Here is a 13,111-nt window from a genome sequence, read left to right on the forward strand (position 1 = left end):
CCTTTATGTGATCCCCAAAATGAGGGTAATCATGGATCCATTTATGTAGCTCATGTCATTGATTATTGGTGTCTAATGACTTTTAGATGTTGTATTCATCGATGGACCCTTTGTGATAGGTATTCCTTTCATTATAGGCAAAAGGCAACCTCAGTCTGATGGGAAATTTGGGAGTCCTTTGTAGGTGATTTAAGCAGCACATGCGATAAGCGACAAGAAAGCGTTAAGTTACAAGTGACAAGAAAGCAAAAGCTACAAGTGACATGCAACAGAAATACTCATTGTTAGGCCTACAGTATAAAGAAGATTCGGATTTCAAGAGGATTCGCAAGCTAACAAATGCAGGCATTCAATACACAGAGACCTGATGATGATTCGGAGGATGATCCCGAACCCATGCCGACACCAAAAGACCTCCCTTCCAATGTCAGGCCCACCCACACCCGTAAGCATGTTGGTGTTTTGTCAAGTGTAGAACCAGCAACCAAGACATCAGACATGAAATGTGCCAGGGTATTCAAAGAGGAGCACCTCAAAACCCACAAGTACATAGATGAGCTGGAAAACATGCTACCAGCAAGGAAAAGCCGAAGGGCATTTCTCACGATACAGCAACTACAAATCACTTAAAAAACACCTTTGATGAATTGCACAAAGAACCCAAAATTGATATCCCCTCTTTGTTCTCTCGTTCTTCCCCTTTGCGATGCTCATGAATAATACTACTTCCCCTTCCTTATTTATTGCCCGCTACGCTATCTCTGCCTAAACCCTTGATGAGAACACAGGTCATCAACTCATCACACGCTTTTCAGGATCAATAAAGGTTGCATCAGAAAAGTAATCTTTGTTGGTTGGTTGTGAATGTTTGCGATAAAGAACGCGAGATATTAATGCGAGTGGATATGATGAGAGGTGGTTTTTCGGGGACGATGTTGTGATTAGAAAATGTACATGCAGGAATAGGATTGATTGAAAGTGGGGAATTGAACAACGACTCATGCATTGGATCCCTTCATATACCAGGATGGTTTCTATTATATACATTTGTCAGCAAACCCACCTATGATTTGATAGCAAAACCACTCACTGTATCCGATCCTCTCTTTTCTTTGATAGCCATATCCTTGATCTTCATTTCAATTTGACGCTTTGGTAAGCTTTGCAGTAACCTATTCACGGTCTCTTAGTATGCAATCCCCATACCCTTGCCACCATGAACTTACTTGTTTGATTTGGCTTCTGATATCAGCTTGGTCATGCCATCATTCTTTCCAACTTCAATAATCTAAACCCAACCCATCCATATGAGCATCCCATCTTTGGTAGCATTCAAGAGATATGACTTACCTGCATAAGCTCGGTTGCTTGTTCCTCTGTAAACTTTGCTTTCTTGGTCGATTCGTCACTATTCCCTGGTGTAGAGGTAATATCCATGTCTTCTGATAGTAATAGCGGGTTGTAAGGCGTTGAGACGTCTATAGTGCAAGCATTAGCTCATCCGGTGAGTGTCCTTTTATGCCAACATACGTACCTCCCAGCATTCGAATTTCATACTGCTTCAAAGTGTCATCTTCGCTATCATCACTATCGTCAAATATCGGTCCAATGGCAACAGGGCGAATGGCAGTATACTATATAGCAAACATGTATAAGCGAAATGGCAATCCTCTTTTGCTCAAAGACGAAAAAAAATCACTGCACCTTCTTTGCTGGTCGTACAATAGGCCTACTAGAAACCTTTCCAGAGAGCTCATCATCGCTATCAACACCTTCACCCTCCGATAGGTAGCCTTCAGGGACAAGCCAGTTGGACTATGACAAGCAATACTTAGCATCTCATCACGTTAAGTTGCTGGCTCTATGTATACTCACGTCATCTGGATCCATAACATCAGCTGAAACATCCTCGTCCTCTTCATCGCCGCTTTGAATTTCTTCGCCTTCACCCTCTGGTTCCCATTCGGCTTCACTGTCATGCTCGTAATCGATATGATCATGATCCTGTCCAAATGGATTGCAGGCAGTAACAGCATTGCTCTTCTTTGTCCATGTGCCTATCGAATGATTCAAATTAGTTTTTAAGCCAAGTTGTTGAGCGACACACGTCCCAATACATTACCATAATATGCCGGCCTGACATCCTCGCAAAATTGAAGTAGCTTCATACGTAATGCTTGATGACTGAAGGCATCCTCTGAAATATTGGGGCCAAGTAAAGCGCTGCGTAAATCGATGCTTTTGGTGATACCACGCTTTTGCATTTCCTTGGGTACTCGAGATCGCAAATCATGCAGGAATTGTTGTTGGAGATCCTTTGATACTAAACATCCGAGACTTAAGTTAACATCACACAAATGAGTACGCATGATATCCCTTTTTACCTGGCACAGGTGTAGTTTCATTGGTGCTGTAAGCTGTTAATTGCGCATAGAAATCGGGAGAGTGAACATTTTGACCCGGCCATCGATGAATTGACACATGCTCTTTGACGTAAAATGGTGGAAACATGCTTGGATTGGTCTTGGTAAGTTCAGCGCCTAGAGAAAGAACGCATCGTCAGGATACCCGAATGAGCTCGTAGCGGTAACATACCAAGAGTAGCATTGGTGTGCAATTTGTCTTCAGGTGCTTTGGTAAATAAAGATGTGAGCCGTAATTGAGACTAGAATACATACACATGTTAACATCACTCTCCCTTATTGCACTTTGATTACTTGCCTGTTCCTTTCTCTTCTTTTCTTCTTCACGACGCCGTCTTTCATCTTCACGCTTTTTCCTTTCTTCTTCACGTGCTCGCTTCTCCTCCTCACGCTTCTTCTTTTCTTCTTCACGGATGCGCTTTTCCTCTTCCTTCTTTCGCCGGCGCTCATTCTCCAATTCGATCTCTTCCTTCGTCTTGATATCGTCCACAACTTGTGACTTGCGGTGTTTTGTGTGCAGTAATGCCAATTGTTGCTCGGCTGACAGGCTTTGAAATGCACCAGTAATTACCTCGCTCATCTGGAATATAAGAAACAAAAAGGTGAGCAATCATAAGAATAAAAATGAATCGTAAGATCCTTTACCTGTGAGCGTAAATGACGCCGATGGTTGATCACTGCTTGAAGATCTGGAGGGAGACATGAAATATCGGATGCTTCCCAACGCGATATGGATAGGTGCTACGTGATCCATATGTAAGTACTCTATTCCCTTCTCCATAGATCAAAAGCTTACATGGGGTATCATGGTTGGGCCACCTTCTAATTGTGTCAGCACGCGAGGTGACAATCCATACTTTGCTCTGCTTGCACATGACTTGATTCCACGTTCAATGCTCTCCGTGAATAGCTCTGTGACTATTTGCACATACACCCATTAGCCGGTTGTTGATATGAATAGTATCAATCCACAATCTTACATCGCTCGTTTCTTGAGAAGGGTGATAAGACGTCGTTGATGCGGTGTGAAAGTTGATTGATGGATTCCTCACTTTTTCCAATAAAGCATAGCCATGTTATTAGAATTGATACCTTATCCATCCATGTATCCATTTACCTATCCTGGGTCAATGCAATAATGAGATCAATGTAATCCCTGGGATATTCAAAGGTCGGTGTAACAGTGGATGCTGCATGTGTTGCTTCAAATTGTTGACGATGCACACGAAATTCAGCAATACCTATGGGCAAACATGTGAGCAAATAGTTCAACAACGAGAAGAGGGCAAAAGAACATACGTTGATGGATGAAAGGATGATTCTCGGCTAGCAACTTCGATTCCGTGTAACAAAGCTTGCCGTCCTTGCAATACTCGATCGTCTACATACACATGCATTCAAGTTAGTCGACCTGGTCCACCAACATTCTTGCTTGAAAACTCACAATGGGCTGACGAGGTGATGGTGCTGTAGTCCTATCTTCCAATTGCACTAGAATGTAGAATTAGAGTCGACTTGTAAATAGATCTCGTGCCGTTATCCTCACGTACTGGTTTGCAACTGTTGGGCTGCAGAAGCTAGCTGTCGATTGTCAGATGGGGCGGGACGAATGGGTGACAATGATTTGTGGGTGGCCATCCAAGGGAGAAGAAGTCGGGTAGGGCTCGGAAACACGACGCGTCTGGGGAAAAGAAACGAATTTCCTCCACCAGACGCGTTTTAGTTGCCCGATATTCAATTAGGATGCTACCAATAAAGAAATCATATTAAATCATGCTACCCTGAACAAAGTGAAATGATCATGTATATGCGGCATCATGTATTCTATAAAGATGATATCTTGGTCAATGCTGCTATAGGACCCTATCAACTTCCCCTCCTTTTCCAGGATTCAATCGTTGTAGCTGAATCTGGAGCTCAAAATTTATGGATCAAACCTTATTATATCTATTGATAATGCTATCGTGATACTTTAAGCTACGTGGTAATGTTATACACAAAAGCAATGTTCAAAAGGATGATCATGGTATGGGCTACGTCGATAAGAATGATGATGATGCCTGCATTGTGATGATGGAGGGACAAAATAAGGTTGATAGTAGATATGCCATGATGATGACATTGTTGCCTCGTGACACGTGGATGGTTTGACGTCGGCGTGTTTCCGCCAAACAAGGTAACAAGAGTATTACATCCCACTAGCAAATTGTGTGAGAGTTGCCATGCGCGCATTTAAGAATGGTCTTATGTTTTCCCCCCAACCTGATGCAACCCATAAAAGTGAATAAGTCACCGGGCGGTGCTACAACTTGAATCACTTAAAAGAAATCACTCATATCCTGCTGTTGACGAAAAGGCAACAAGAAAGAAGAAGCGTTATGGGTGTTTTGGATTATCTACGTGCAAGCAGCATAGTGCACTCGATACAACAATATGATCTTGTCAATACCCCTGAATTCCAGAAACCGGTGTGGCTGCCTGTATCAGGCACTATTCCACCATGGCTAAATGGCATTCTATATAGAATTGGTAAGTAGTGAGAAAAAGAGATCCAATTCCTCGTTACAGCATACTTACATGAACCTTAGGACCCGCAAAATACAATCTCGGCGATCAAAATGGAAAGCAGTACATGATACGGCATGCATTTGACGGTCTACCTTTCATCCATCGATTCGAACTATGTTCAAAACAACAAAAGGTGCGATACAATTCACGACTAACGGCCGAAGCTGTGGAAAAGACACTTGTAAGCGGCAACTCCAACAACATCTTTTTCGGTCACATGCCAGACGAAGAGCAAGGATGGGGTCGATTCGCAAAGACGATACAGCGGCTAGATAGCACCCTTTTCCGAGCCACACCACAAGATGTCACATTACTCGATCCATCATCCAGAGCTGTAGGCGTCACTGTTACTCCAAATTACCCATTGCCAAAAGCTCTACAAAAAGCCGACAGCAATGATCGTGTGCTTGTAGCAAAATCCGATTACAACATGCTACAACAAGTAAATGAAGATACCCTTGGTAAGAGAACATGATGATGATGACTTTATCTATCCAAGATCTGACAACATGTTTTATGTAGAGCCACAGCTTCTCTTTGAATACAACCATTATGATAAGAAGAACCTACATGGCATTCCTACAGCAGCACATCATCAATACGATGCTGAAACAGGCGAGACATTCAACGTTTTAGTCAATTTCGGACGCGTGTCCAAGATGACCATCTTTGCATTGGATCATACAGGAACACAAACAAGGGTGTTGGCAGAAATTACCCATCGAAAACTTGCCAATGGCGATACGAGCGAGCCAATTCTTTTATCGTACATCCACTCGTTTTGGTTGACCAAGCACTATGTCATTATCCCAGAATCACCGCTTCATTATGGCAATCGAGGACTTGATGTCCTTATGAGTGGTACCATTGTTACAGGCCTAGCATGGAAGAAGAATACACCTACCTACTTGCATATCATTAGCCGAGATACAGGTGGATTGCTCGTTTCCCTACCCACCGATCCATTTTTTACGTTCCATACCGCCAATGCATGGGATACCATTGACGACAAAACGGGCCAACCAGTCATCCACCTCGATTGCTGTGCTTTTGATAGTGCCGATTTTCTTTACAAGCTATACAATCTTGGTCAGCGGGACGCAACAGAGAGTACAAAAGACAAGAAAAAGACGACACCCATCGAGTACAGAGGCATCACTATTGACGAAAACAACATGCCAACATCACACGCTGATTTGCGTCGATACAGCGTCACGTGGGGTGACAAAGAAAACAAGGCGACAAGCACCACTATTACACCTAATGTCGAGTTCCCTCGTTTTTCACAGGCGTACACGCTCAAGCCATACCAATTCTTATGGGGTTGCCAAGCAAGTGAAGATGATCCTAGTAGATCCGTACTATGCAAAGTGGACTTGGATACAGGCCATGTCACTCGCAATACCAGCAAAGGATATTCATTTTCGGAACCCATTTTTGCACCAAGACCCGATGCCACCAGCGAGGATGATGGTGTGTTGCTATCGTTTGTGAATAACGTATCCGATCATCGTTGTCTCCTAGTCATTGTGGATGCATCCACGCTTGAGGAGATTGCAACTTGTGATGTGGGTGACTTTACAGCTACCACTTTTCATGGTTCATTTGTATCAGACAAATTTGAGAACATCTCCGTAAACTAAGAAATAAAGTATGTAATGCACAAATGTTGGCGATGATGGTTACACAGTGGGGCGATGATGCTGTGAGAGGCGGCATGATTATTGATTCCTCCTATTTTGTATGTACACGCCATCCTTTTTCTTTCGCTCTTTCACTCACACACATACCCACTACACGCGCTGTGTCCCTCACTTTGAAATGCCCTCCAAAACGACACGATCATCCCATACAGCCAAAAGCCAAAGCACCAACACCTCGTTTGGCAACGCTGCTATGCTCTTTTGGCACTCTTACAAAAAGGATACTCCCACAAGTCTCAAAATGATTGACTGCTACCTGGTGTACATTATGCTGACAGGCATCATCCAATTTGTGTACATGATCCTCGCTGGTACTTTTCCCTATAATGCTTTCCTTGCGGGTTTCATCTCTACGGTGGGAAGCTTTGTGCTGGCAGGTAAATAGATCCCTGGATATGTATAAAAGGGTGATACAAAGTTTGCATCCTTGTTCTAATGTTGTATGTGTTGTGTGATAAAAAAAAGCCAATTTACGCATCCAGACCAATCCTAAGAACGCCAATGCCTTTCAAAGTATCTCACCCGAACGGTAAGTTATTGAGAGTAAATGCTGAAGTACATGATGTTTATTGAAAAGCTTCATCTATCTAGCGCATTTGCAGAGTTTGTAGTGGCCTCTTTGCTTTTACATTTCTTCTGTGTCCATTTCTTGGGATAAATCTAAACATAGTAAACTTTTTGGAGCTGCTTGTAATATACGATCATTCATTTGAATAAAGGCATTTGGTCCTGTTGAGTGGCAACGCGTTGATTTCGTGTTAAGATTTTCAGTCGCTCCCGCGTCGGTTCCAAGCCGACAACTCCTTTCACCTCTTTAGCTCTTTTTCACATTTCCGCTACTTTATATACATATACCCCAATGGTAACCTTCACATGCTCTATTCAATCGGGCCAATCGTAACCTCTCCCTATCATGTTGTGTTAGAGTCAAAGCCAAAGCCAAAGTCAAAGTCAAAGCCAAAAGCGTAAATCGCGAGCGATCCACGATGACAGCGACGACGATTACTCTGGGCCTGCGTCACAGCGTCCAAAGGCCGAGCATACCATCAACTGGGACAACGAGGTATGCGTGTGTGTATCATCCTTTGATCTCTCACATGTTGTTAAAACGTTCCGCGTGTGTAGACTATAGCTCGCAAAGTCAAGGACACAGTTCGATATGCTTTAGCGTGCGAGTACAGGCGACAACCTATTCGACGTGATGACATTAACAAGAAAGGTTAGTACCAAAGAATACATGGATGACTTCGGATCCATTCACTAATGATGATGGTACATGATAATAGTGCTTCAAGAACGGACACGTGAATTCAAGCAAGTACATGCAGCTGCTCAAAGGAAACTCAAGCATCTATTTGGAATGGAAATGGCTGAAATGGGTCAAAGGGAAAAGCCAAACATGAAAGACAAGGCCAAAGGTAAGTTTCTTGAATGGATGAACAATGAAAGGGAGGATACTTATGATGACTTGGGATCATTAGTTGAAAACGCCAAGCCAGTGACGACACGCAATTACATTCTTCGAAGCGTCCTTGACAACAAGTACAATGAGCCTGAATTGATCAAACGGAAGAATGAGGATTATGAATCGATGGGTATCTTGTATGTCATCCTCGCACTGATCTTCACCAATGAACGGGCAATGCATGATGGTAAGAGGGTTGTTCATCAAGTTAGCAATACAATTGACATTTCCCAAATCATCTATCAGTGAATCTCAAGGAACATTTGGATCGTCTCAATGTCCATGATGAATGTCCCAAGTTTGGTGACCGAGAAAAGTTACTGGATGGGTTTGTCAAGCAAGGATATCTGCATCGGGCAAAGGTGGGCGATGAAGCTCGTGGTAACAATGACAACGTTTGGGAGTATTATTGGGGACCACGTGCACGAGCAGAGATCATGGATAGCAACATTGTGGATTTCATTACATCGGTAAGCAATGGTACCCTTATTCTCTCTCACACATATTCACGCACACATGTCATTAGTTTTTCGGGGAAGAAAATGTGGATGTCGAGGACCTTTCAGCCAACATTTTCAAAGCTTCAGGGTAAGATAAGAGATTGTTACGAGTCAAATGGTGTTTCTAAGACAAGCCTATTGCCTAGTGTCACTGACTAGTATTATTCCAGGGATGATATCAAATCCAGCACCCTTTAACATAGTGGTTGGCAAAAGTAAACTTTCTCTTTGTTGATGAAACTATACATGATGTAGCGAGTTGGTTGATGGGGGTGGTAAATAGTAACATACACTAGCTAGAGTTGTGCTAAGACACTTTCGATACGTTCAGGAGTACAATGGGGTTCTGGGCTGGGATCAAGATGAATGATACGCCTGATTCCCTCGTTTGTGGTATAAGTGGGAGGAATGTAATTCATTACGAATCGATGCAGGATGTTCAACCCTTCATTTCCTTGGACCCCGGTAGGATGATCTTCTCTTTCAAGGATACGCTCGCCACATGTCTATAAGAGAAACTCGCCTGTAAACATGACATGGTTTCTTTTTCCATCCCACTTGCAACATACTTTCTTATCCGCCGTTAGCACGACACAGTCCACAGGCACGTTGTATTCCCTTGCAATACGAATCCATGTACTACGCTGCTGCTCATCAAAGTTACAGCGATCAATGACCACGTTCAATTGCTGTTCGAGAAAACGACGACAATGCCGTTCACAATTCTTGCGTGATCCCAAATCGTCTTGGTTGACACGTCGCCAATTCTATCCCAACAACGAAATCAGCCCCTGCTAGCCAAGAGTATATGGGTTACTGTATTCTACATACTGGTTTTAGCTCAACAAGCTTGTTGGAGAATGTGCTTTTGCCTGAACCTGGTAGGCCCACCAAAAGAAGGACTCTATTGGACATGGTAGTGTAGTGGATGAATATTGCAACGCAGCAACCGTTTCCTTGGACACACAATAAAATGTTGTTTTGTCCCGCCTATTTTGGCGCAGCGTACTGTACATACTACAACTTTTGCCTCTTTGATGAACACAAAGCGTTTCTTTGTTATAAAGTGGGGAGCCAACGGTTATCCATCCAAAAGGGGTAAACCTGAGTTGATAGAAGCTGCATCATGTTGCATCGCATGTGTGTCCTATGTACTAGGCAAAAAGAAAGTACTAGCAGCCGACCGACAACCCCCTTGCTGCTGTCACCCCCTTTCCAATTAAATCGATCCGAATTCCCGAGGTGATGTTGCTTTTTGTGTAAACCTTTGTTGACAAAGAAATAAACATCATTCTCTCTCTCGCGCCTCCACCATTCATTGTCATCAACAAGTTTTCGCCCTGGCAAACTAGTGCATCGAAACGACAACTTGGATTGTTTATCATAGGTAAACAACAACCTGGCATAATGACTATCCTCCGTATCTACCCGATCATGATGTGGGGTCATCATCTTTTAAAAGAAAGAGGGGAGAGAACCATGGAAAAAGAGAAAGTCTTATCGTAAAGTGCGCGTGTGGGTGTGTGATTCAAGAAACTCACCCCCCGATAACCATGATGTGACTCACACACACACAACACAACGCTATCACTCAGCAATCACACACAAAGAAAAAGTTAAACAAAGATGATCATTTCTTCTACCCCTTATACGTGTCTGTGCCTGTGATCATCATCGTAATGCCAATCAAATCACAATGACTAGATGGATAGGTGGATTTTTGGAGCAACATGGAACGATATTCATTAAAAACCGGCAAGTCGTTCAGGTTATGCAAGGGTTACGCCAAAGAGTTGGCTCGACCGCTTAGTGATTTGCGGAACTGCGGTGTGTGCAACAATTGGAAAAGTGACCCGGTGACACGCCCATGTCATGCTTGAATTGTCTCGAACCCCGTTGTCAGTCTCAGTCGACTTTTTTTATGTGAGTGGTGGTGGATGATGGAGAATAGATCATTTTGCCACTTTTTGATGCATAGTGTCAAGGGAAAAATAGGTTGACCGGGGTACCTGTATGCAAACCGCGTGAAACCTGTACAGGGCTGCACTCCTCGTGGAGTGAAAAAATGTAGTAGTAGGGCATGATATCGATCCCATTTACTCCTTAAAGTTCGAGTTTACACACATATCTCGTTTACTTTTCGCACGCACACACGCATACACACATAGATAGATCTACTTGTTCCCATGGTAAATGTCAAATTATAGAAAGGGCAGTGTTGCTCAAATAGAAGGGGATGGAGGGAGAGGGGTCGTGTCTTTTTCTTTTGGTGCGCATAAAAAATGTCATCATAGTAGCGTTGATAGTGCAAGCATAGTGTGCATGGTGAGCCAATCAAAAATGATGATATTGTACGACATTGGGGGTTGGGGGTGTTGGAATCACTCATATGTCCGTGAAAGGTATCAAAGGCCCGAGCTGCTTGGGGCTTCAAGACATGCATCAACACACACGCAGTTTTGCATGCGTGACTTTTTGGCATCATTCACACACACCACACACCAACCCATACATTCACCCCTCGCTTTCCCCCTTTTTCTTTGTTTCCTTTTCTTCCTCTTCTTTATTATTTACATCTCTTTTTCTTTTCCACTCTTAAACCCCATTCTATCCTATTTATCATGGACTTTGAAGATATTGTCGACATGGATTGGATCGATTCCAACACAACCTCCGACGACTCACTTCCCACGTCGTCGTCTTGTCAAGTCGCCATCAAGCAAGAGCCAATGGAGGACCATTCACCTTTCCAATCCAATGCCTTTGATGCCGATTCCTTGTATCGTTTTACTGAGCAGCCTTTCCTGTGGCAGCAAGATTTAACCACTTCGGCGTCGGCGTCCGCATCGTGTAGCAGCCCCGTGTCTCCCACCTCCTCCTCATCTTTGCCTGATAAGGATGATGACCATCCAATGTCGAAACAGGAGGATGTCAAGTTGCCACCTGAGCTTATGATGCCAAGCACTGAACACATCAAACAATTGATTGAAATCGCCAAACGACATTTGGCTTTGCGTGAACAAGGATTACGACCCGAGGATATTCATGGCGCCGCTGCTGCTGCTGCCGCTGCTGCTTCAATGCCACTCTTTACCACAACACCCACGGTGATGCCTGATACTGTTGCACCTGAATCTCTCATGAAACTATCGGCTGCTGCAGCTGTTGCAATGAATGTGGATCATCAATCACAACCACAACAACAACAACCACAGGCCCCAATGGAGAAAAAGACATCTGATGTGAAAAAACCAAGTAGCACAACACCACCTCCGACATCAACGCGTCGTGCTTCAAGTGTCTCACTCAGCGAAGAAACCATGACATTAGAAGCGTATGCTGAATCGGATGGCATTGATATCAAGAAACTCACTCCAAAAGAACGTCGACAACTACGCAACAAGATCTCGGCACGTAATTTCCGTGTCCGAAGGAAGGGTAAGTAAAAGGGAGCAAGGGAGGCTTGGGGGTTATGAGTGTAGAGTCTAAGCATAGAGAAGAGAGAGAGAGCGCGCGAAAAAAAATGGGTGATCCCCTCCCCCCCCTTAAATCTTATCGTTCCCCCACTCACTAGTATTTGTTTATGTAGAATACATCAATACATTGGAAGCTCAAGTGGAAGACCATAAACAACATGCTGATCAACTTCAATCACGGCTGGATGATGTTGAGGAAGAAAATAAGCAGCTGCGTCAAGAAGTGGATACATTACGGCGTCAAAATCAGCAATTGCTTTTACAACAACAACAACAAAAAAGCACGGGTGCATCTTCTTCTTCAAGTGAATTGTCACGTACACCATCATCACCACGAGTATCTTCACCTATCCCCAAGCCCAATCTTAACAAGGATATCAGCATGCTTGGTAGCAAGGCTAGTGATACTTATCGTCAAGACACTCGGATCCTTGTGTCCAACGCCGTGATGCCTGTATGGAACTTTGATCGAATCGTTGCATCTCAGCACCCAACCACTACCACAAAGATTGTAACTCAACCCTCTCCTCCTCCCACGACTCATCTCATGCAGATGGCTGCTGGTTACTTGCTCGCCACTTTTGTGCAACTCACGCGTTCTGCTGCTATCACCAATACGGGATTGTTACCGACAACCACTGAGTGCCACCATACACAAGATCGACAACAACAACAACAACCACTACCACTACTACCAGAGGATCGTGACTTTTCAAAATCAACAACGACACACGATGGTCATGTCGTATCGGCAGAGTACATGGAATATTTGTATGATACCTTGTTAATGTCTTCTCTGGAATCCAATGCTGCCAGTAAAGGTTTCTGGTGGTGGGGTAACAATGATCCACATTTCAATTTTTAAAACACACATATACACACAACGCACACACACACACAATCCCCATCCATTTCAATCAACTCACTCACTCACTCACTCACTCATTGCACTGTTTTGTGAAAATTTGTACATATG

At 43.6% G+C, this 13,111-nt stretch overlaps 6 protein-coding genes across 6 annotated transcripts; 4 read left to right on the top strand and 2 right to left on the bottom strand.

The window, feature by feature from the left end:
• Positions 1-998: 998 nt before the first annotated feature.
• Positions 999-4,061, bottom strand: O0I10_007115 (uncharacterized protein; the record flags this gene model as incomplete). Its single annotated transcript, XM_058487135.1, has 18 exons — positions 999-1,034; positions 1,091-1,172; positions 1,227-1,288; positions 1,351-1,478; positions 1,535-1,634; positions 1,705-1,815; positions 1,876-2,057; positions 2,123-2,323; positions 2,385-2,540; positions 2,596-2,665; positions 2,722-3,003; positions 3,069-3,164; positions 3,220-3,341; positions 3,404-3,474; positions 3,541-3,664; positions 3,723-3,804; positions 3,868-3,914; positions 3,974-4,061. The coding sequence occupies 18 exons, from the start codon at positions 4,059-4,061 to the stop codon at positions 999-1,001; spliced, it is 2,040 nt and encodes a 679-aa protein (XP_058342212.1).
• A 740-nt stretch (positions 4,062-4,801) lies between these two features.
• O0I10_007116 (uncharacterized protein) lies at positions 4,802-6,634 on the top strand (the record flags this gene model as incomplete). Its single annotated transcript, XM_058487136.1, has 3 exons — positions 4,802-4,952; positions 5,012-5,452; positions 5,514-6,634. 3 exons carry the CDS (start codon positions 4,802-4,804, stop codon positions 6,632-6,634), a joined length of 1,713 nt encoding a protein of 570 aa, XP_058342213.1.
• Positions 6,635-6,812: 178 nt separating this feature from the next.
• On the top strand, positions 6,813-7,352 carry O0I10_007117 (uncharacterized protein; the record flags this gene model as incomplete). Its single annotated transcript, XM_058487137.1, has 3 exons — positions 6,813-7,071; positions 7,160-7,223; positions 7,286-7,352. 3 exons carry the CDS (start codon positions 6,813-6,815, stop codon positions 7,350-7,352), a joined length of 390 nt encoding a protein of 129 aa, XP_058342214.1.
• Positions 7,353-7,553: 201 nt separating this feature from the next.
• O0I10_007118 (uncharacterized protein) lies at positions 7,554-8,751 on the top strand (the record flags this gene model as incomplete). The annotated part of the gene is made up of 7 exons (XM_058487138.1): positions 7,554-7,556; positions 7,620-7,757; positions 7,820-7,913; positions 7,981-8,112; positions 8,176-8,346; positions 8,406-8,629; positions 8,686-8,751. The coding sequence occupies 7 exons, from the start codon at positions 7,554-7,556 to the stop codon at positions 8,749-8,751; spliced, it is 828 nt and encodes a 275-aa protein (XP_058342215.1).
• A 204-nt stretch (positions 8,752-8,955) lies between these two features.
• O0I10_007119 (uncharacterized protein) lies at positions 8,956-9,574 on the bottom strand (the record flags this gene model as incomplete). The annotated part of the gene is made up of 3 exons (XM_058487139.1): positions 8,956-9,165; positions 9,229-9,426; positions 9,491-9,574. 3 exons carry the CDS (start codon positions 9,572-9,574, stop codon positions 8,956-8,958), a joined length of 492 nt encoding a protein of 163 aa, XP_058342216.1.
• Positions 9,575-11,280: 1,706 nt separating this feature from the next.
• On the top strand, positions 11,281-13,000 carry O0I10_007120 (uncharacterized protein; the record flags this gene model as incomplete). The annotated part of the gene is made up of 2 exons (XM_058487140.1): positions 11,281-12,097; positions 12,249-13,000. 2 exons carry the CDS (start codon positions 11,281-11,283, stop codon positions 12,998-13,000), a joined length of 1,569 nt encoding a protein of 522 aa, XP_058342217.1.
• Positions 13,001-13,111: the final 111 nt, after the last annotated feature.

Source organism: Lichtheimia ornata (genome assembly GCF_029851405.1).
Source record: "Lichtheimia ornata isolate CBS 291.66 chromosome Unknown scaffold00033, whole genome shotgun sequence".
In the NCBI taxonomy this organism is placed as follows: Eukaryota; Fungi; Mucoromycota; class Mucoromycetes; order Mucorales; family Lichtheimiaceae; genus Lichtheimia; species Lichtheimia ornata.